The sequence below is a fragment of the Pantherophis guttatus genome, chromosome 1 (genome assembly GCF_059756535.1).
Source record: "Pantherophis guttatus breed Tessera chromosome 1, ASM5975653v1, whole genome shotgun sequence".
Classification (NCBI taxonomy): domain Eukaryota; kingdom Metazoa; phylum Chordata; class Lepidosauria; order Squamata; family Colubridae; genus Pantherophis; species Pantherophis guttatus.
The window spans coordinates 28,658,240-28,681,950 of NC_142063.1; the positions used below are offsets into that span (position 1 = coordinate 28,658,240).

A 23,711-nucleotide genomic window follows, 5' to 3' on the forward strand; every position below is an offset into this window, starting at 1 on the left:
ACAATCCTCCCGGAGTTGCCACGTCGGTTGAGTTGCGCCTGCGCGCTGAGAGGTTAGCCGGAGCTTGCCTGGAAGCCGGTATCGTGGGGGAGCGGGAGAGTGCGCGCGAAGGAGGAGAAGCGCGAGCGAGGGAGTCCGTTAGGGGGTGAGTGACTGACGTGCGCGCGCGGTGGTTCGGTGGGTGGGTGGGGGAGATGGTGAGGCGGGAAAAGGGAGTTTCTCGCGGACGACGCTCCTAGCCCCGTTATCTGCTTTCCCAACGGAAGGTGCGCTCGCCGAGTAACAAGAGCGCCTCTGACCATGTGCAGAGCGCCTTCCTTTCCTCGGATCTGACCTTGTCCTCGCTAGCGCCTCGTGTCGTTCCTCCTGATTGTGTGAAGGGGTGGGGGGAAGTTTCCTCTGAGCGGCCAGGCAAACGCCGCAGTTCGGCTTTCTCCGGGATTCCTGCGGGGTCGGAGCGGAGCTTCGGTGAGGAGGAGTCCTAAGAGGGTCTCTAACCTCTCGGGGGACCTTTGGGCCTTTGGTGGACCCGAGAGGTCGCTCCGGGTTGCTTAAGATGCCCGAAAAACCCCTACCCCACTCGGGATCGTGGAAGGCATCCTGGGTGAGCCTGGCCCGTTATTTAAATTATATTCAATATTTACATTATCCTTAAAAGCTAAAATGGCAAGGGTCTCTTGTTGCTTTCTCTCTCTTTCTTTTCACAGAGATTTAAGAATCTAAGGGCAGTCAAGACTTCTAAATGTCCACCTTCTGGTCTATCTGTAATGCTATGGATCACATAATGCGAGCTCAGGAAAAGCAGTTTTCTCTGTCGTTTGTAATCAGTTTGTACATAATTAGTTAACTCTCAAGTAACTGACAAATAAGAATGCAGAATTATAGCAGTTCATTTCCTTGTTTGCTTTTCCATTGCTTGTGCACACCAGATGCACAGAATATTTGTAGCTCAGGATTGAACTGTGGGGTTCTTTGGTGCTCTCTGAGTTTGGCTGTTTTCTTTCATTACCAAAATGGGTAACCCCATTAATGCTAGTAGGGAGTGGAGTTTATTCTTTTTTATATACTAGTGGCTTGCCCTGCTAGTATTGGTGGGAGTGGTCTTAATGGTTCCTTGGTTGGAACCAAACTCAAAGAGCATCAAGGACCCCACAGATGCTTCCATGTCCTGTAATAAAAGTGTTACAAGACTTTTATCTTTTATCCTGTGCTGGGTAAACTGCCCAGAGTCGCTTCTCAGAATGAAATTGGTGGCGTATCAATTAGATAAATATCCTCAAAATTTCTTTTGAAATAGAGATTTTTTTTAAAAAATCCGATAAATAGTTATTCCTGCCATGACACATCATAAGACACTCTTAAAAGAGTACTTGGTTTCAAAAGTTGCATGGAAATGCAGTAATTAAACACAGGCAAAGAAATAGCTTTTGTGGTCTTTCAATCCTGGTCTTTGCATGTGGCATTCTGTAATTAAGAGAAGCTGTTCATTCATGGACCATATTGTCTTGCTTGTAGTCTTCTGGAACTGCATTTGAGTTTGCTCTTCATTCTGTAATTGGTTAGATGTCTGTGAATTGTACCTCTCCCAACCACTCCCGCCTTATTGTACATAAGAGTTGCTAAGAATAAGCATAAATTAGTTATGTTTCAAGTTCAGTTTGAAAGGTTGTCTGAATGTCAAGCCATTTGTGCTTTTTCTGTGGTGATCAAAGGACTGATGGTCATCTTACCTACTTCACACATCCTCTGAATGGAGATGGCACTGTGCTGAGCTATTGCATGCCACGGGGCTACATTGAGATTTTATTTTATTAATTTCTTCTCCCATGAACCTTCCTTGAATTCAGTTTTTCTTTCTATGGTGTCTCCTACCACAAAAATGTTGTACTAGGATTGTTTACAGAGGTGGATAGTCCTGATTTCTCTTACAGTTGCAAGAAAAAGTATGTGAACCCCTTGGGATTACGTGGAGTTTTGCATGAATTGGTCATAAAATGTGCTCTGAACTTCATCTAAGTCACAACAATAGAAAAACACAGTCTGCTTAAAATAATACTACACAAACATTAGATGTTGCCATGGTTTAATTGAACATAACATGTAAACATTCACAGTGCAGGGAGGAAAAAGTATGTGAACCTTTGGACTTAATAACTGGTTGACCCTCCTTTGGCAGCAATAACCTCCTGTAGTTGCAGATCCTGTACGTTTCCTGTAGTTGCAGATCAGACCTGCACAACGATCTGGAGTAATTTTGGACCACTCCTCTTCACAAAAGTGTTTCAGTGTAGCAATATTCTTGGGATGTCTGGTGTGAATCGCTCTCTTAAGGTCATGCCACAGCATTTCAGTCGGGTTGAGGTCAGGATTCTGACTGGGCCACTCCAGAAGGCGTATTCTGTGCTGTTGAAGCCATTTTTTTGTTGAATTACTTGTATGCTTTGGGTCATTGTCCTGTTGCATCACCCATCCTCTGCGGAGTTTCAGTTGGCAGACAGATGGTCGTACGTTTTCCTGCAAAATGTCTTGATAAACTCTGGAATTCATTTTCCCATCAATGACAACAATCCGTCCAGGCCCTGAGGCAGCAAAGCAACCCCAAACCATGATGCTCCCTCCGCCATGGGGGGGATGAGGTTTTGATGTTGGTGTGCTGTGCCTTTTTTTCTCCACACATAGTGTTGTGTGTTCTTCCCAAACAACTCAATTTTGATTTCATCTGTCCACAGTATATTTTGCCAGTAGTGCTGTGGAACATCCAGGTACTCTTTTGCAAACTTCAAACGTGCTGCAATATTTTTTTTTGACAGCAATGGCTTCCTCCGTGGTGTCTTCCCATGTACTCCATTCTTGTTTAATGTTTTCCTTATTGTAGATGTGTCAACAAAAATGTTAGCAAGTGTCAGAGATTTCTGTAGGTCTTTAGCTGACACTCTAGGATTCTTCTTTACCTCATGAAGCATTCTGCGCTGTGCTCTTGCAGTCATTTTTACAGGACGACCACGCCTAGGGAGAGTAGCAACAATGCTAAACTTTCTCCATTTGTAGACAGTCTGTCTTACCGTGGACACATGAACATCAAGGCTTTTGGAGATCCTTTTGTAACCCTTTCCAGCTTCATGCAAGTCAACAATTCTTGATCGCAGGTCTTCTGAGAGCTCTTTTCTGCAAGGCACGGTTCACATCAGACAGTGCTTCTTGAAACCAGTAAACCCAAAACAGGTGTGTGTTTTTAAAGGGCAGGACAGCTGTCAGCAACACATCCAATATCATCACGCTGATTGGAGTCAAGGTTGGCTCACTCCTGGCTCCAATTAGCTCTTGGAGAAGTCATTAGGCTAGGGGCTCACATACTTTTTCCTCCCTGCACTGTGAATGTTTACATGTTATGTTCAATTAAACCATGGCAACATCTAATATTTGTGTAGTATTATTTTAAGCAGACTGTGTTTTTTTATTGTTGTGACTTAGATGAAGTTCAGAGCACATTTTATGACCAATTCATGCAAAACTCCACGTAATCCCAAGGGGTTCACATACTTTTTCTTGCAACTGTATGTAATATATTTTCAACATCCTGTTGCATTGGAAAGAATGAAGGTGTGGTCTTGGGTAGAAATAAATCCCAGTTGGTTCAAAGAGGCTTATTCCAAACTGGGGAAAGAATAAAACTGTATTTTGCCAATGCCGTCAAGTCATTCTTGACTCTTGGTAAGCAACTTTCTTGGCAAGATTTTTGGAAGTGGTTTGCCCTTGCCTTCTTACTGGAGCTGAATGAATGACTGGCCCCACTTACCCAGTTGGCTTTGTGCCTAATAAAGGACTAGAAATCAGAATTCAAGTCTCTGTGATTCTAGCCTAGTACCTTAAATCACTACATCAAAATGACTCTCAGTTTAATATTACCCTACCTGTTTTATTCTTTTTTTCTGAAAATAAATGTATCTGACTAGATAGTAAATATAATTTGCAGCAAAGTCCTTGCTGCACGCGCATGTGTCTTCGGCTTCGTGCTTGTGCAAGGGCACAAGCACAAAGCCGAAGACATTACATACATAGGTATATGTATATTTATATATAAATTATGCAATGCTTGGAATGTTTAAACCTAAGATCCTGTTATACTTTAGTTCAACAAATATATCTAATGATAAGTAAATATTGCATTAATATTTACTTTGTTGCATTATAGCCATCCTTGCCCTACTATTGAGTGGAATGTATCAGTTTAATATTTTAATTTTAACTAAAGGCAAAAATGAGCTAGGTAGCTAAAATTTAAACAAGGGAAGCCCCAGGTCTATATTTTTTCTCTGCACATAGACACTAGTTCAAATGATCCTTTATGTATTCTAGTACATATATCATGTTTCTTAACCAGAAAGTGGATGCTAATTTGAAAAGATTTTGCACAAGGTAAAGTGATCAGTGGAGATATACTGTAGATGAATTGAAAAGTATTTGTGAATTGTTATTGTGAATGATAATGTGATAAAAAATTAAATGATAGAATCCCTTCCTTCTCCAATTTTACAATATTGACAAATGTGTGAATTAAGGTGTAATTCACTTTCCATGGTTCTTGCTTCTATTTCAGTTGCCATGATGCCTGCTGCAATAAAAAAACTCGAGAGCACACCAATGTATGATCCTCACCTTCTTAAAGAACTTGATTGGACCCAAAATACTGCAACATTTTCTCCTGCTATTTCTCCCGAGGATCCAGGAGAGGGTTTAGTTCTAAGACCTCTTTGCAGTGCTGACATTAACAGAGGTACCGTATTTACTTACTTTGAACTATGTTTTGTGGTTGAATTAAATAGGAATGATTGTGTGAAATTGCAAGTTTATTGACATAAACCTTAGAATTGCTAGATTCTATTAGCAGAGTAAAAGGAATAAGCTTCAAAGCATTTGTTCTCTTAATCCAGATAAAATTCAGAAACAATTCAGATGATGACTTTCGAGTGGAGAACAGTAATCTTTTGAAGCTGAGAATATGTAGCATTTAAAAAAAAAACTTTTTATGACCCTATGGTCCCTATTCAGCTTAAAAGATACAACAGAATCTGAATATTTTTATTCTCTGCATCTTTAAATATTTTTGTGGGGTTTATTGTTTATTACTGTTTACAGAATGTCATGGTGTTGGTTCTATTATATTATTTGTGGAGTTTTATTTTCATTCTGTACTCTATTGATGGCTTTGTCTAAGGACATCCTAAAGTATGAAAACATTTTTTTTTAGGCTTTTTAAAAGTTCTAGGTCAACTGACTGAAACTGGAATTGTTAGCCCCCAGCAATTCCTTGGTGAGTATCTCTTTAATTTTTTGCTATTGGAAAAATGGAAAGTTAAATTCAGTGGCAGAAATGCTGTAGTGATTAACTCCTTAAGATACCCCTTTTAAAAGTTTGGAAAAATAGTTTACATTACCACTTAAAGTTTCCTGTATTTTGATCGTGGGTTGGAAGAGGATAAAACACCTATTTTGCCCAGAACCCACCCCTAAAAAAATTGCCCATTTTTTTATTCTCTGTGTTGCAGGCGGATTGTGGGAGTGAGGGATCAATTGGCTCCTAGGCTCCATAGCTCTGGCTTAGATAGCAACTGAAGTAATTGCAGTTTGTGGGCAGTCTGCCAGTTTGACCATGCTGTCAATACACATGCTTGCCTTTCCCATAGAATCCTCTCACAATCCTATTCATCTGCTTGTCCCAGTTCAGGTGCAGTGCATCCTGAGCTAGCAAACATGACAGAGCTGCAAGAAAGCCTGATACTGAGGAACTATTGAATCCATTACCAATAGTATTCGTATTCCTGCCTACATTTCCACAGAAAATTTCGAACACATGCGGAGTTCTGGGGACTACTATGTTACAGTTGTGGAAGATACTAAGCTAGGAGCGATTGTAGCTACTGCAACCTTAGTCATAGAACATAAGTTCACTCACTCATGCGCAAAGGTATGTACACTGAAGAAAAAGTACGCATTCTGGATACATTCTGGAACTTGACCTTTTAAAATGGTATTAATTTATTTTCAGAGGGGCAGAATAGAAGATGTTGTTGTAAGTGGAGATTGCAGAGGAAAACAGCTTGGGAAACTGTAAGTAATTCATATTTGTGATTACTTATAATTAGGAACTTTTAAAGAATGTCTAGAGGCCTCTTAAATGCTAACAAAATTCTGTGAGCAAACACATTCTACATGCCAAACCTCTGGTATTCACCTGGCATATAGGTAGCACTTTGCAGGTAATTCAAAACTAGTTTCATTCTAGCCAGCTGCTTCCTTTTGAGGAAGCAAGTTTCCAGTCATCTAAAGTTTGCCCAGCACTGTCATTGTAGCTATCATTTGATAGTAATAGTAGTGGGTATAAATGGACATGCCCCCTTACTAGATGCAGTCTCAAATAGTTGTCCTCACATCCTGCAAAATTAATCTTTATTTCTTTTTATTGTCTCTTTTAAAGATTGATGTCAACTCTTACATTGCTAAGCAAGAGACTGAATTGCTACAAAATTACTCTCGAGTGTCTGCCGAAAAATGTAGCTTTTTATACAAAGTTTGGATACTCAGTATCTGAAGAAAACTATATGTACCAAAGGTTCTTCAATTAAAGAATTTCCTGCTGTCATCTCTTTTAATCAACTATTGGTGGAGGAGCTTGTACTACTGACTTCTCTTTTCGGAAAGCAAATTCCCTGCAAATAAATAATGAATAGATATGAGACTACTATGCTGCAGACTTTGATTTTAGGGTTCCTTGTTACCAAGGTAACCTATTATAAGAAGTTTCCTATTCAGCAGTATATTGTTTTTGATAGCTAGGACATGAGCCATCTTTGCAAGGTAAGGATGCTTTCTAGCCCAAAGTAATTGGATGGGTTTTGTTTCCTTACCCTACACTTTTCTGTAATGTGCTGCTTTTTGTTGGCAGCTGAATAGTAACTAGTATGTTGGAAATGTTTTTGTAATTTTTTGTCACAAGGAAAAAACTTGCAAGTTTTATCTTTTATGTTGACCTTTAATGCACTTCAAAATGGATAATCCCTAGTATAGATGTGTAGCTTGGTTTTATTGGTTCTATTGCACTCACAATGGAGAGAAATTATTACAAGTGGCATTCTATGCTTGGGCTGATACATTGAAATACCTCATCTTCACCTTTTCCAACTTGGTGCCCTTTAGATATGTTCAACCAAAGGTCTTACCATCTCCAGTCAGTACTGTTTCCCAAAACATTGGGAAGTCTGTTTTGAACCATTTCAAAAATTGAAGCAAAACTTGGATATGCAAAATTTATCAATTTTTAAATATATACTTTCTGTAAAATATATACCGTAGTTTCACAGAGATATTTTGTGCTTAAAATCTTATTTGCATTAAGTATAATTATTGTCTGCTAATGTATTCGGTAGATCCTACAAAAACTTTTCATTGTGCTTTCATTTTTGTTTTAGAAGAAATAATTTAGCGCTTTGTTTCATTATACACATACCATGTTGGCTTATCCATTCTTTAGAAGTAACCAGGACTATGTCTAAAGTGGGCTCTGTTTCTACAGAAGAGTTTTTAAAGACAGTTTCTGAAGTACAAGGCATCCATATGTCCCTAAAACTCTTCTAAAAATGCAAAATTCTAGTTAAACAATGAGCACTTCTAAAGGAATGCAGATAGGCCAGAAGAGTACTAACTTTTAGTACCCCTGCATGTTATTGGATGGTAACAAGAACAACTCCCCATTTTCCTGTAATTTTGAAGGAAATAACTATAATGGGCATTATAAATAAGGTTATGTGGTAAAGTCTACTATAATGATTAGCTTCAAAAATTGAATCACAGATAGCTACAGAAAATAGGGATAGTTATTCCATTTCATATTTTAAGGTACTCTAATTCTGAAGGTATTTGAATATTATTTATTCAATATTTTACAAAAAAAATTGTGAAACCTAAATAAATGGGGTTTGTGATTATTTTGATGTATTGGTTCTCTTCTGATATTTTATATTTTATAATTTGGGAAATGTTATTAAAGCGATCTGTTTTAAATGAATATTGGATAAGGAATATTATATTACTTCTCAAACTACTGTGTTTCCCCGAAAATAAAACCCTGTCTTATATTTTTTTGATCCCCGAAATAAATGCTTGGCCTTATTGCCATGCGCTCAAAAGCACGATTGGGCTTATTATCAGGGGATGTCTTATTTTGGGGAAAACAGGGTAGAAGCAGCATTGTCTGTGATGAATCATAAATTGAACTGTACAACTAAACATGAGTTCATTGTCTTATGAAAATTGCTGATTCAGTTTCACATATCAAAGAAGAAAAAGGTACATTTGGTGTGTGTGTGTGTGTGTGTATTTCCACCTGCCAAGAATATCAATTTATTTTGAGCTGTCTACAAGTGCTGTTTAATTAGTCAGATACAAGGATTTTCTCCAAAGTATATTTTTACAGCTATTTTATGCTTTTCTAAATTCTGCTGTTATTGGATGAATAAGCACATATTCCATCAACCATCCCCATCCTAAGCAGAATAATCAGTGTTTCAAATTCTGATTAAAATAAAATGCTTCCGAAACCTGGGTATATTATTCCAAATTGGGTAAAGCTGGTTTTTCTTTAGGTATCAACACATGAACCTATTACTCATCACAACAAAGACATTTAACTTGTCTTTGTTGTCACATGATTGTCACATGTACTAAAATATATATGAAAGTCTCCCAAAATATTCTTATGAAGATGAAAATTGAAATTGCCAATGGTAATTTGTTGAAATGACATGTCAATCATTGTCATTTTATAATACAGATAGTCCACAAGTTACAACCTTTCTTTCAATGACTGTTTGAAATTACAATAGCACTGAAGGAAAGGGCATACATACAATCAGTCCTTGAAATTTAGTAAGACTTTGATAAGTGATTTTGGGTAATGAAAGAAAATGGGAAGCATTCTTGCAAATTTCTGCAACTTATTTGCTAAACAGAAAGAAAAAGAAAAGCAATACTAGCCTTTTTAAAAGTTCAAACAGTACATCTAAAGATTTCGGTTTGGGCTGAATGGATATAGATATATGCTCCATTGATCTCCTTGAAGGTTGTATGGAATCAAAGTGTAAATTAACAGACATCAGATGTTTTTTCTAAAAGCTCACTGCTTTCAATTGTATCTAAAAATATTGTTGATTACTTGATTCAGATCTTTGCAGTTTGGCATTCATCAAGCGAATTTTGAAGGTTATTTCACTAGCAACAAGAATAATGACCCTGAGATATTAGGGATGAAAAACCGAATGAAATACTGAAAACAAGATATAGATAACTGATTATGTCTAGCTTGAAGGGTCAATGATTATATATCGATATTTGCCTGCTTGAATATTTTGTCGATTCCAACTAGAAAAATTGTCTTAGTCTTGCCTTTTGTCTGGAAGCCAAGTGTAGACAAAAATAAGTTTTCTTCATTTGAAGGAAAATATTCATTTTCTATTTTAATATATCAGTGATAATAATCCCTACTATTTTTATTTCAAGATAATCATAGCAGTTTAATCTATTTTCTTCTGCCTGAAGGCCCAAATTTAGAAAATGGAAAATACAACCCATTGTTAATTTAAGTATTTTTTTCTTTTTACTCTTTTTATAAATTACATAAAATGATATAAATAATAATCTCCCAACACATGTTTTGCTTAAGTAATAATTTTATCAATACAAATAAATTTCAAGTATGAAAAGTGCATTATTGCAATAATACCTCTTTGCAAGTCAAAAACTTTGGGGTAAGGGTAAAACTATAAAGTGTAAAAAAAAAAACAATAAAACAATCAGTGCCTTCTAGTCAATCAAGGAATCTAATACCTTAAAAATGTTGCCTTGTATGCTACTGAAGGAACAGGTTTGCATAAGGAAGTTAGAATCATCTTCCATTTTTAAATTCATATCTGGTTGTTCATCTTGCCAAGATTAGAAGCTGCTATAAAACTCCCAACAATCAAGTCCAGGTATCTTCAGCTGTCAACCATTCTGAGCTGCTGCTTGTACACTGCTTTCTTCCTCCTCTTCATGTGTTCGTTTCAAACTTCCTATGAAGCAGGCAGTAAAATTCAAGAGATTAGGCAGTAAGAAAGATGTTTTCTAAGAAAAAAAATAGTTTAATAAGAATCAGACATTTTAAGTATTTTATTTTATCTGGCACATTAAAAATTCCTTAAGAATTTATTCTTAAAATGTGAAACAATTTTATATAAAAATATCCATGTTGAGCATACATAGAATAGAATAGAATAACAAGTTGGAAGGGCCCTTCGAAGTCTTCTAGTCCAACCTCCTGCCCAGGCAGGAAACCCTACACCACTTCAGACAAATGTTTATCCAACATTTATCAAGTCCGCCTGATTCGCCAGTTCCGTCCCTTTCTGGATCGGGACTCATTAAATACGGTCACTCATGCTCTTGTTACTTCCCGCCTGGACTACTGCAATGCTCTCTACATGGGGCTCCCCTTGAGGAGCACCCGGAGGCTTCAGCTGGTCCAGAATGTGGCCATGCGGGTGGTTATGGGAGCGGCGTGGCGTTCCCATGTGACCCCCCTCCTGCGTGAGCTGCACTGGCTCCCGGTGGTCTTCCGGGTGCGCTTCAATGTTTTGGCTACCACCTTTAGAGCGCTCCATGGCATCCGACTGGGGTATTTACGAGACCGCCTTCTGCTACCAATAGCCTCTCACCGACCAGTACGCTCCCATAGAGAGGGGCTTCTCAGGGTGCTGTTGGCCAAACAGTGTCGACTGGCGGCCCCCAGGGGGAGAGCCTTCTCTGTGGGGGCACTTATCATCTGGAACGAGCTCCCCCCGGAGATACGGAGGATCCTGGATCTGCGCACGTTTCGTCATGCTCTCAAAACATTTTTATCTCAGCAGGCTGGCCTGGCCTAACTCTCCCTTTTAAATTTTTAAATCGTTTAATCTGTTTTACAAATTGGGTGTTTTAAATTTGTTTTCGGCCAAAATATTTAATAATTTTAATGGACTTTTAATGTTTGTATTATCTGTATTTTATCTTGGCTGTTCACCACCCTGAATCCCCCGGGAGTAGGGCGGTATATAAATTTGAATAAATAATAATAATAATAATAATAATAACATCTTCTTAAAAATTTCCAGTGTTGGAACATCCACAGCTTCTGCAGGCAAGTTGTTCCACTTATTAATTGTTCTAACTGTCAAGAAATTTCTCCTTATTTCTAAATTGCTTCTCTCCTTGATTAGTTTCCAAAACTAATATATACTCCAAAAAATAAGGTACATCTCTCTCCTCTTTGAAAGTCATTTCTCTCCCCCAGACGTCTCAGAACCTCAATCAGAAAGTCTCTTTAGTGAAGTGTTACCTTAATTCATATCATAAACCACTTTTTCCTTTATTTTTTTCTTTGCTTTTTTGTTTTAAATATGTCTGTGGCAACTGTTATAACTAGAATTCACATGCTGCCCCATTTCTGAAGACACTGAATGGTTCACAGTATTATGGGAAAGGCAGAGTCAATCTTAAGAAGATAGTCCTAGTGATATCCAAGCCATGAAGATTTATTAAGGTGACAACCAGCAATTTGAACTGCATCCAGAAGCTAACTGGCAGCCATTGTGGCTTCCAAAGTACAGTTTTCCTCATAATATCAGCAATTGGGACCAGAATTTCCATCACTATGCAATGCAATTGTAAGTGTAATACCATGTGATCACATTGCTTAGCAATGGCAGTCCCAGTAATCACTGTTGCTATTGTTAAATGACTACCATGGATCTTTAAGGGCCTCACGTGACTTGCAACTTCTTGACTTGCAAGTCCCAGTCATAATAAACCATTCCTTAGGTGGCTTGCAAACACGCTGGCATGAGAGTGGGGAAGGCTGTGATGCAAGCACAGGAAGGCTGGGTGGACAGTGCATTGCAAGTATAGGAAGGCCAGGAATGGGTGGCATGCCTTGAGTGCAGGAAGTGCTCCTGGAGGGTGGATGGCATGAACACAGGAAGGCCAAATGGTAGACACTGGCATGAATACAGCCAGGTAGGCAGTCATCTGCCTGTCAGAGACCTGCACTCACTCTGCTGCCCAGGAGCTCCTTGGGAGGAAAAGCAGCAGAAGTGACTTATGAGAGTGACTTACAACCTTCCCTGCCAGCTTCTCCATTTATCTGGCTTGCGATAAGCCAGTGGAGAAGGTCACAAATCACAATCATATCATAAATAATAATAATAATAATAATAATAATAATAATAATAATAATGTTATTATTGTACTTGTATACACAGTATATCTATACAACGAAATTCACTTAACACCCAAAGACCAGGTCCGACACACATAACAATCCCCAAACACACTCCCACCCACAATTCCCCACCCCTAAACCACCCAAACATCCACACAACAGACCAAGTAATGCTGTCCAACAGCTCACTGATGGTGGCCCTTTAGTTCATTGTTGAGTGCAATTATAGCTCTGGGATAAAAACTATTCAGGAAACGTGTGGTCCGAGTTTTAATTGTTCAGCATCTTCTGCCAGAAGGCAACAGTCTAAAAAGATGGTAAGCAGGATGGGAAGAGTATCTGAGAATGTTATGCAACTTTCTCAAACAGCGAGATTCAAAGATGTCGTCCAGGACTGGTAGCTGGAGTCCGATGATATTCTGGGCAGTTTTAATAATTCTCTGTAGAAGTGGGACTTCCAGTGGCACCGCAGGGGCCGAAGACGCTCCTTTTGTGAGCGCCAGCCCCGCGATCTCGTAAAGCCGCTAGAACAGCGCAAATCAGCTGTCTAGCGGCTTGAAAACTTTCTCCCTGGGAAAAGGGGAGGAAGAGAGCAGACGGGCATAGGTAGAGCTCCCCAAGGAGCCCCAGGAACAATTCTGGGGCTTGAAGGGTGAGAGCTCCCTGGAAGCCCAACAGAGCTCCGGATCCGGGACATTTCTGCTTTGAGCGGAAGAAGACGCTGCGACCACCCCTGCAAACAATGCTTGGAATAAACATCATTCGGAAGCAGGCTGAGCAAACTCAGGAGAGATCAGATTTGCAAGTACTGAACTTTTAACTCCAAATGTGTATAACTTCCTTCTGACTCATTAAGGGGAGAAAGTGAAACCAAGCTGACGATTGAGCTTTAATGGGGCATGAAAGCGAAAGTTAAAGAGGAAAGTTTCGTTTAGCGCTGGTAGCCCCTGTTCCAAATTAGAGATTTTTGCTTCAAAAAAAAAAAAAAAAGATTTAAGGCTAAAAGACTACAGCAGTGATTTTTCAAAAAAAAGGATTGATATTATTTAAAGACTGGGAATTTTTGGATTTGGTGGATTTGTTGTTCTGGCTGCTAAATAAATTCAAATTGGAAACTAAAATGGCTTCAAAACAAGTAAAGACTATTGTCCCCAAAAGTGCTGGGACCTCGCCAGCTCAAACATCCAAATTGCAATCTCTCTGTTCCAACGGAACCAACAATATTAACACTTGAAATGTTGCAGGAAGCCCTTAAAACACAAGCCTCTGTTACAGAAAAAAAAATTACTTCAGTGTTTGAGGATAAAATTCGAGATATTGCTGAGGAGATAGTTCAAATTAAAGAGATTATTCAAAAGCGAAATCAAGAAATTAGAGAAGATATTATCATGGCAGTTTAAGGTCTGGCAGGCCATATTGAAGCAGTAGATGAAAAAATGGAAGAAATTAAGCAGTCTAATGAGAACTTGGAAAATAAAATGGTGGAGGTCCAGGATAAGATGGAAAGAGCAGAGGCTGAGGTGATAATGATACAATATAGAGATATGGAATTTGCTTTGAGAATAAGAGGCCTCAAAGAAAATAAGAGAATTTGAGAGAGATCTTTTCAGAAGCATTTGCACAGATAATGGGAGATCAAAAAGCAAATCTTGAATGGCAAATTGACAAAATTTATTGTGTCAATTCATGGGTTGCCAGACAGAAACATTTACCAAGAGACATTGTAGTCTATTTTACAACAAGGAGAATACGCAATGAAATCCTACAAGTCACTTTTAAAAATAAACTTCAAGTGCAGGGGCAGGAGGTTTTAATACTGAAAGAGATCCCCCCCAAAATGTTGAGAACCAGAAGGGATTATGCCTTTCTGGTGGAAGAACTGAGAAACCGTCAGATACAGTACAGATGGGAAGTTCCAGCTGGACTAGTGGTGAACTATTCAGGAGAAAGATATCGTCTTAACTCAGTGTGGAAGGCAAGAGATTTTTAAACCAATGTACTAAAGGCTGGATGCCCACAGCCCCCAGAAGCCAGAAGGAAGACGGAAGCAGAGGGGGCAGGAAAAGGGGAGAAGGAAGAAATGTTGGCACAGGCCCAAAAGGGAGCTTTGATTACTCAAGAAGAATTAATACAACTTTCGACTACTGTTCAAGTCTTGGAGATAGAAGAACCTAAGGATCAAAGACAGACCTGAGCGGCAGCCAAGCATCAAGAAGAATTAAGAGTGCAGCAACTTCAGATGATTCAAGACACTACAAATACAGAAGCAGTGGGAGGAGCAAGGCCAAAAAGTAAAATGCATGGAGATTTCCAGCAGATGCTCCAAAAGCTTCAGGGGGCCAAGAATGGCAACTAGATTTTTGACTTGGAATGTTAATGGCCTAAATTCACCACAAAAGAGGAGAAAAATATTTCATTATTTGAAATACTTTAAAAATGATGTAATTTGTTTACAAGAGACTCATATTAGAAGTAAAGATCAAAAATATTTAATAAATGCAAGGTTAGGTATACATTTCGTTGCATCTGCTCCTGAGAAGAAGAATGGTATAGTTATATACCTAAAAAAAAGATTTAATTGCTAAATTAATTGAAGCAGATGATCAAGGAAGATTTATAGCAATTGAACTTTTAATAAAAGGAGAAAAAATACTTTTAATTGGAGTCTATGCACCGAACCAACAACAGGAAAAATTTTATAAGCTTTTACATTCCAAGTTATTACAATGGGATTATAAATCATGTATCTTACTGGGCGATTGGAATGGAGTTTTGGACACTAAAAAAAATAAGAAGGGGCTCTTGCAGAATATCTCAACGCGTTCAAGATTGCCAAAATCGTTTTTTGAAATGATGGATGATATGGAGTTGAGAGACTTTACCTTTTTTTCTGATAGACATCAATCTTTCTCTAGGATTGATTTTATATTAATTACTAATGATCTTTTTTCTAGGGTGAAGAAGACGAAGATCTGCCCAAGAGTTTTAACGGATCATAGTTCAGTTTGGATGGAATTAGAGTATGGAATGGGATCTAAGAGGTCTTGGAGGTTAAATGAAAATCTGTTTAGATATGAGGAAAATGTAAAAGAATGTAAAAAATTTATGAGAGAATTTTTCATTATAAAAATGCATAAGGGTACATCTATGGAAATGGTTTGGGATGCAAGTAAAGCATATATGAGAGGTATTTTGATATATTTGAATAATAAACATAGACGTAAACAGGAAAAAAAAAGGAAGGACTTAGAAGAGGAAATTAAAAAAAAAGAACAAGCTTTGATATTGAACCCAGCAGACAAGAAAATAAAAGAGGCAATTAACTTACTGCGAGGGCAATTTAATATGTTAATGGAAGATCAGGTCGCAACTAATTTGCAATATGCTAAACATAATACTTTTTGCAATGCTAATAAACCAGGGAGATGGTTAGCATATTTGTTAAGGAAAAAACAAAAATCACGGACCATAGAGAAAGTAGAATATAAAGGTAAAGAGGTTTATCAGCAAAATATGATTAAAAAAGCATTTTTAGAATTTTATGCGAGGTTGTATGCTAGTGATAAAATTCAAAGTATAGATATAGATACTTACAGAAAGAGAATATTCCTACAATTACAAAAGAGCAAAGGGAGGGTCTAAATCAACCAATAACTTCTGAGATTATGCAATTAAGCAGTTGAAAGTGGGTAAAGCTCCTGGGACGGATGGTTTGACAGCTGCTTATTATAAACACTTGCAGTCAGAAATGGTGGGACCACTCAAAGAATTATTTACCAACATACAATTGGGAGGAGTTGTACCCCCATCCTGGAGGACAGCTTATATTTCTCTGATTCCAAAGGAGGAGCAAGACCACACTCAGCCAAAAAATTATAGGCCCATATCACTTTTAAATACAGATTACAAGATTTTTGCTAAAATACTAGCAAATAGGTTAATGACAGTCATGCAACAAATGATTCATAATGATCAAACTGGTTTTATAAATGGTAGACAAATGAGGAGTAATGTAAGGCAAGTTGTTAACCTATTGGAGTATTTGGGGAAGAACAACCAAATCCCCGCGGTGCTGATATTTCTTGATGCGGAGAAAGCATTTGATCGATTGAACTGGCAATTCTTATTGAAAATAATAGAAAAGATGCAGTTTGGAAAATATTTTACACAATCTATTAATGCAATATATCAGAAACAAACAGCGCAAATAATAATTAATGGTAGTTTAACAGATACCTTTAATATAGAAAAAGGAACGAGACAAGGATGTCCTTTGTCTCCATTATTGTTTATCTTGACCTTGGAATTTCTGTTAAGTAAGATACGTGGGTCGGACAAAATAAATGGAATTAAAATTAGGCAGTATGACTACAGATTACGAGCATTCGCAGACGACTTGGTTGTTACTTTAACTCAACCATTACAGTTGGTTGTAGGTTTAATGGACATAATTAATCAATATGGACAAGTATCTGGATTTAAAATAAATGCAGGGAAAACAAAGATAACTAAAAATATGACTATAAATCAAAAAGATGAATTAGAAAGACTAACAGGATTTGAAATTGTAAAAAAAGTTAAGTATTTAGGGGTCTATATTATGACATCAAATGCGAAATTATTTAAGCATAATTATGATCCGTTGTGGCAAAAAATACAGAGAGAGATGGAAAACTGGAAAAAATTACAATTATCCTTGTTAGGAAGAATAGCAGCAGTAAAAATGAATGTTTTGCCTAGGTTTTTGTTTCTTTTTCAAATGATACCAATACTTTAAAAAGATGAGAATTTGAAGATATGGCAGAAGGGTATTAATAATTTTGTCTGGGCAGGGAAGAGACCGAGAATAAAACAAAAAATAATGCAGGATATATGTGAAAGAGGAGATCTCAAAATGCCCAACCTAAGACTATAGTATGAGGCAGCTGCTCTGTCAGCAATCAGTGACTGGATGAACTTAACAGAAGAAAGAATATTGAATATTGAGGGATATGATTTGGTTTACAGTTGGCATGCTTATTTATTATATGATAAGAAAGTGGATAAGGCTTATAAAAGTCACATATTAAGGAATGCTTTATTGCGTGTCTGGAAAAAGTATCAGTATAAATTAAACTATAAGTTACCAATGTGGGCAATACCCAGACATCCGATAGAGAATATAAGTGTAGAGCAAAAACACGATATGATTACTTATAAAAAGCTTCTTAATAAGGAAGGAGGTATACTACAATTAAAATCTTTGAATCAACTAAGAGAAGAAAGGATAATTCAAACATGGTTTCAATATGTACAGTTGCAAGCTAGATGGAGAGAAGATCAGAAAATAGGTATTTTTCAGAATGAGGAGAATTTGGTAAAACAGATTAGAGATCAAAGTCAAATGCATATAAAAAGATTGTATAATGCATTGGTAGAAATAGATTCAGAAACTGAGTTAGTTAAGGACTGTATGATAAAGTGGGCACAAAATATTGAAGAACCAATAATGATGGAAAAGTGGGGAAAAATATGGGTTAGAAATGTAAAGTTTATGCAAGCCCAAAACCGAAGAGAAAATTTTTATAAAATGTTTTATAGATGGCATCTAGATCCCAAAAAACTAACCTGTATGTATCCAAGTTTGCAACCTAAGTGTTGGAGATGCAAATGTGATGATGCCACGTATTATCATATATGGTGGACATGTAAAAAAGGCATTTTGGATAAAAATATGGTGGATTATCCAAAATATTCTCAAAAAGATGATAAAATTTACTCCACAGTTCTTTTTGTTAGGTATAATTACAGATTGTACTGTTACAGAGACTAAGTTGATTTTAAATTTAATAACAGCAGCCAGACTCTTGGTGGCGCAGTATTGGAAGAAGGAAGACTTGCCTACTATTGAAGAATGGACACTAAAAGTAGTGAATTTAGCAGAGATGACTAAAATCTCAGCGTATTTGAAGGACCATTCAAACGAAAGATATATATCAGAATGGAGAAGATGGATTGACTATATTCAAAACAAATATCGGACTAAAAAGTTTCAAATAGCTTATGAATGAAGCCAATATTTTCTTTTTGAATTATATTTTGTTAGTTGAAAGGGGAGTTAAAGAGCAAGAGGGAGTTTGGGGACTACAGAAAGTTAGCTTATTTTAGCTTATGTTTGTTATGCTATACCCTGTTTTTGCTCTGGGAAGTCCAGGGTGGGTGGGGGTGGGGGGTTGGAGGGAAGGAGGGGGAGGAGGGATGGGAAAAATTGCTGTAATACTTGTTAAAACTTTTTAATTAAAAAAAAAATTCTCTGTAGAGCTTTTATGTCCGCTACAGAGCTGCTTCCATACCATGGAAGAATGCTGTATGTCAGGACACTCTCAATGGTGCTGCGATAGTAGGACAGAAGTAGATGCTGAGATAGATTTATCTTCCTGAGCATTCTCAGGAAGTACAGACTCTTCTGTGCCTTCTTCAGAAGCATGTTAGCATATCACTGTAAATGTGAGCGTTTGTCAAGAGTTTGAATCATATAATGCAGACTGGCCTCATGTAATCCTTGTTCAGCACCTTTAAACTTTGTATGCTGAATGAAGATTGGTAAGTAAGTACTACCTATAGTAGTGTTACAGAGGTGAATCCCCAGGTGTCCATAACTACCCAGGTTGTGCTTGTTACATCTGTTAAAGCTTTTGGACGGTCTTCAAGGGCAGCCCCCTGCAAAATGCATTGCAATAATCCAGCATGTGGTGGCAAGTGCTTCCTGATCCAGGAAACACTAAAACTGGCAGATAATATGTAACTGTGCAAGACCCAACTTGGCTGTGGCTTCCATTTTTTCTTTGAAGCAACCAGCTTCATGCAAAGACCTCCAACTTGCAGGCAGGCCAGCTTTCTTTGGGAAAATGCAAACCTATTTATAGTTGATCTGTTGACTGAATTTACTTCAAAGTCTGTTGCCATGTGTTTTAGTAGAATTCAGTCTAAGCTTTTTTCTTCTCATCCACATATAACAGTCTCTAGGCATTTGATCACCATCTGGCCCAGACTGAAGATAAGCTTCATTTATTTCATTTTCATTTATTAGACTTCTTTTATCCCACCTTTATTACTTTATAAATAACTCAAGGCAGCAAACATAATACTCCTTCCTCCTCATTTTCACAACCCTATGAAATGGGTTGGGATGAGAGATAGAAACTGGCCCAAAATCATCCCGCTGGCTTTCATGTCTAAACTGGGACTAGAACTCATTTCCTGGTTTGTAGGCAAACATCTTAATCACTACACCAAATTGGCTCTCTATATAATGAAGGATCATCAGCATACCTAAGATAGCTCACCTTATTCGAGCATATGACCTTTCCTAGTTGCTTCATGTAAATGTTAAACAGACACAACAGAGTCTTTCAGGGTCTCAATGAAGCTACAAGGGGCTTAGTTTCTCCCCACTCATCATCACTTATTGGAAATGACCACTCAGAAAGACCCACTCCCACTCCCAACCCAAAATACCATGGGCAATTGGTATTAAAGGACGCTGAAAAGTCCAACAGAATCAGAGGAGCCATAGTCATCCCAATCCTGCCAAAGGTCACTAACAAGAGCCAACAACATACCGTGTTTCCCCGAAAATAAGACCCTGTCTTATATTTTTTTGAACCCCGAAATAAGGGCTTGGCCTTATTATCTCGGGGGCGGGGGTGTCTTATTATTTTGGAGGTGCAGGAGACAGCAAGTGTGGCCACCTCATGGCTTCTGCTGTGTTGTACTGTGTTCGAGAAATTTGAACTCGCGAGGTTTCTTTTACCCTACGTGTTTGCCTGCAGGCAATGACAAGACATGCGACAGAGCTACAAGGCAGGTAAGACACATTTCACCTCTCCCCAGCCCCCCCCCTCCCCACTTATCATCCCCAAATTTTATCCAGTTGGGGCAGGGACAGGAAGCCCTCCCATGCCTGGCGAGGGGGAGAAGAGACGGCAAGAAGAGCGAGCCCTGTCTTGCTCCATGCATCTCGCTTCTCCCCCACCCCCCTCAATAAAGAGCCGGGCATTGTGGAAAAGGGAGCCAGGCGGGCATGGACTTTGGGCGTCTGGTGCTGCTGGGAGTCACCCAGCGGAGAGGCAGGAGCAGGGCGGGAGTTTGCAAGGGATCGCTTCCCCTTTGCCTTCTCTCCCAAAAATGCTCCTCGGGCACAGTCACCTCTGCAGCAGGAGACCCACGCCTCGCGCTGGCCTTCCGAAGGGTACCACAGTAGCAGCTATCCACAATTTGTTAACCCTTATTTTGTCCTGACCCACGTGGCCCAGTATGGTTGGGATGAAGGAAGGGTAAAAAAATTGTGGATAGCTGCTGTACAGTATCCTTCGGAAGGCCGCCACTGTCAGGGTGGCAATTAATCCCATTCTGCTTTTGGATAATTGCACCTTGATTAGAGAATGGATCGAGGCTTTTCCCTTGAAGTATACTTAAGAAAATAAACCCGAGATATATTCTAATAAACACATTTTATTATAAAGAAGTAAAAACAGTCTTACTAGCTAATTAATTACATCTTGGCAGCGTTCCTGCCGTACCTCTTAGCAGGCGAACAAAGAAAGTTAGAAGAAAGTGAAAGAATGTGGAAGAAGGAATGTGGACATGCGCAGTGGCTTCTGAGATAAGAAGCTCTGCATCTACCGTAAAGCTTAGAATGGGAGCCCAGCTGACAAATACAAAAATGCAGTGACAGCCACAAGGCACATGGGGCGCATCACTTGGCTTCCTGCTGCAGAAGTGGCTGCAATCCATGGCAAAAACGGCCATGCTTGCTGTAGGGCTTATTTTCAGGGGAGGGCGTATATTTACACCCACCCCAAAAGTCAGGCTTGGCCTTATTTTCGGGACATGTCCTAGTTTTGGGGAAACACGGTACTTTCAGTCCAACACTCGGTTCCAAAGGGCACAGATAAACCTCCAAGTGCTTCAACGACCAGCTAAAAGGATGCAAATGACCAGCTGTCTGCAAGGAATATAAACCCTTCCATTCCTCACTATCCTGTCAGAACTGAAGAAGCTTTTTGGATGAGAAGCAAAATGTCTTCAAAGAAAAAACAAGTCCAGTTGCCTCCTGAAAAAGCACCTTTGGGACAACCATGACCTGGATGACTTCAGAATCTCTACAGACTCAATTCCAAAATCAGGGTAAGAAAGGTCCAGATAAACTAATTCATCAACCACTCTCCCTAGAAAGGGAATATTTATTTTATTTTAATTTTTTTATTATATGCTGCCCATCTCTATCTAAAATTACTCTTGGTGGCTTACAATGCAATATGTGGGATAAGCTGACAGTTACAGTTGAGGGCTAGCTAGATTTAGAATTGTTTTATTGAGGAGGGAACACACTGCTGTCTTGATCAAGGAAGGAGGCACCACCCTCTTCCCTCAAAAATACCAATTTGGGTGCTTCCAGCAACTAGGTAAGGTAGGAATCTAATTCACAGATGGTAGAGATAACAGTACAGATGACTTAAGTCTACTTCTACTGATCCAGCTTGTTTTCCCAATAGGTCCAATTACTTTGAACAATGTTGTTAGGTGGCTATCTGCAGATGCAGCAACAGTAGAAAAGCAAGTGAATATCCTAAGAACATTCAGCCTATATGAAAAGTTATAGCTATAGCCCTTTATGTTTAATCACTGTCACATCACCTTTATGTTTCTGGAAGGTAATTCCCCCATAAATTAACAGTGAATATCCTAAGAACATTCAGCCTATATGAAAAGTTATAGCTATAGCTGTACACCTGTATTAAGATCTCACCTGTAGTAACTGAGAGTGATCGCTCCAGCTGCCGAGGTGACATCATCTGGATAGTTAACTTTGCTAGATAGATGGCTTCGTATTCCTAAAACAAGAAGACTTGAAGAATTATACAAAACTCGCAGGAATCACTCTGTGTCAAGACCTTAAGACAAAAAGCAACCAATGGAAAAACCAACAAGAGCATATAAATATTATAATTCAGGGAAACTGACATATTTCAGGAAACTGAGAAACAGATTTGGATGAGAGAAGGGAGATAAGCAATTTATTTCCACTTGATTAAATTAAATCGAGACTTAGAAAAAAAAATCACTGTAACTTCTTCTCTGGAGGAAGACTTGGCCTTCTGTATCTCTTTACCGGAATATTTCAGTGAAAGGAGAACAAGTAGGCAAGTAAAAGCTGATTGCACATACATAGATAACACACAGCTCAAGCAATCACCAATATGCTACCTGAACCTGAGTCAGTATTTGAACATGGGATTAAAAGAATGAAAGCTGTGGTTTTCTTTAAACCACAACTTTCATTCTTTTAAAGGTGTTTCTTTAAAGAACACCTGCAGTCATTGAAGATGACAACTCATTGATGGTTGCTCCAGAATCTTAACTACCTCTGCCATATATTTTAGAAATTCTATTAACGATCATAAAACTCCTTTTAATATTTAAGTAATATACAGTTTACATATTTGGCTAAGCTTATCCACTCACATTTTCAAACATTTCAGTATTTTAAATTTCACATTCACATTCAAAAAACCAAAATTCAATGACTAAGTATATTTGAATAAAAATAACCCGCTACAATGGAAAATATAACCAACATCCAAAAAAGATGAATACTTTTCTTTCAAATCAGAACATCAATACATTTCAGACAATTAGGTATTACTACCTACAGAATTAGTAATAAAATCTACATTATCAACCAGCACATATATTTTTACCTGAAGTTGATGAACAAATCCAGCATTGGGATTAATACAAAACCTTCTTTCTTGCACATATGTAAATGCATCCCTAGAAAAAAGAAATTATCCATTCATGTCCATTTCATTTGGTTCCTGATTTACTTAATATTTTCCTTAATTTTAATTGTTTTATTTGCTGTTTATTCTTATCTCCACTGTTGGACCTTAGAATATATTAGAATCTCTGTGCAAGTGTTAGCCAAGCCTATATTTGCAATAAGGAATGTGTCCAACATGTATCAGACTTTCATACTTAACTTCCAAAAATATTCTTTATATAGAAATTGCATATGAAATTCCTAATAAATATATAATATAATGACATATCTTGGGCAAATTTACTGCTGCTTTAAAATGCCAAATATAAATAAATAGCATTTTGTTTTGTGCTATATCTGGTATGTGACATTTAAAAGCAATATTGGTGGTATAATGTATTAAAACAAACATGGTTTAAACAAAGTTCACAAAACTTGAATTTAAAAAAGGGGAATAATTTCTGTGAAGAATCTAAGAATTTGCTTTAAAGATAGTTAAAAACATCTAATTATTTTACAAATCCCCTATCCTGAAATTCAACAGGCTATTTAGTAAATGTTCTTACCTGTACTTCACACCAAATGTTTCCATAATATATGCAATAACTAAGGCAGCACTGA

The 23,711-nt window shown here is 38.0% G+C and overlaps 2 protein-coding genes across 7 annotated transcripts in view; one reads left to right on the forward strand and one right to left on the reverse strand.

Moving 5' to 3' along the window:
- The first annotated feature begins 2 nt into the window (after positions 1-2).
- Positions 3-7,982, forward strand: GNPNAT1 (glucosamine-phosphate N-acetyltransferase 1). 4 transcript variants are annotated; one of them, XM_034433378.3, is made up of 6 exons: positions 3-145; positions 4,598-4,774; positions 5,249-5,311; positions 5,838-5,965; positions 6,047-6,108; positions 6,476-7,982. In XM_034433378.3, exons 2-6 carry the CDS (start codon positions 4,603-4,605, stop codon positions 6,621-6,623), a joined length of 573 nt encoding a protein of 190 aa, XP_034289269.1. In that variant the 5' UTR covers positions 3-145; positions 4,598-4,602; the 3' UTR covers positions 6,624-7,982. The 4 variants fall into 4 exon arrangements, with proteins under 4 accessions (XP_034289269.1, XP_087738087.1, XP_034289271.1 ...); XM_087881961.1 differs by having other exon boundaries at positions 141-468; XM_034433380.3 differs by lacking the exon at positions 3-145 and adding an exon at positions 222-266.
- A 1,722-nt stretch (positions 7,983-9,704) lies between these two features.
- The window catches only part of STYX (serine/threonine/tyrosine interacting protein), a 31,990-nt gene continuing 17,983 nt past the window's right edge, over positions 9,705-23,711 (reverse strand). For all 3 annotated transcript variants that reach the window (XM_034433375.3, XM_034433377.3, XM_034433376.3), the window contains exons 8-11: positions 23,657-23,707; positions 23,029-23,101; positions 22,077-22,161; positions 9,705-10,103 (exon numbers count right to left, since the gene is read on the reverse strand). In XM_034433375.3, the coding sequence (XP_034289266.1) occupies positions 10,036-10,103; positions 22,077-22,161; positions 23,029-23,101; positions 23,657-23,707 (277 nt within the window). In that variant the 3' untranslated portion in view covers positions 9,705-10,035. The remainder of the gene's footprint in view (positions 10,104-22,076; positions 22,162-23,028; positions 23,102-23,656; positions 23,708-23,711) is intronic.

Excerpts from the sequence above, each read along its gene's own strand:
- GNPNAT1 (XM_034433378.3), top strand. The coding sequence starts at position 4,603 with ATGATGCCTGCTGCAATAAAAAAACTCGAGAGCACACCAATGTATGAT. Across the intron at positions 4,775-5,248 it reads CAGTGCTGACATTAACAGAG|GCTTTTTAAAAGTTCTAGGT; the intron begins GTACCGTATTTA and ends ATTTTTTTTTAG. Across the intron at positions 6,109-6,475 it reads GGAAAACAGCTTGGGAAACT|ATTGATGTCAACTCTTACAT; the intron begins GTAAGTAATTCA and ends TCTCTTTTAAAG.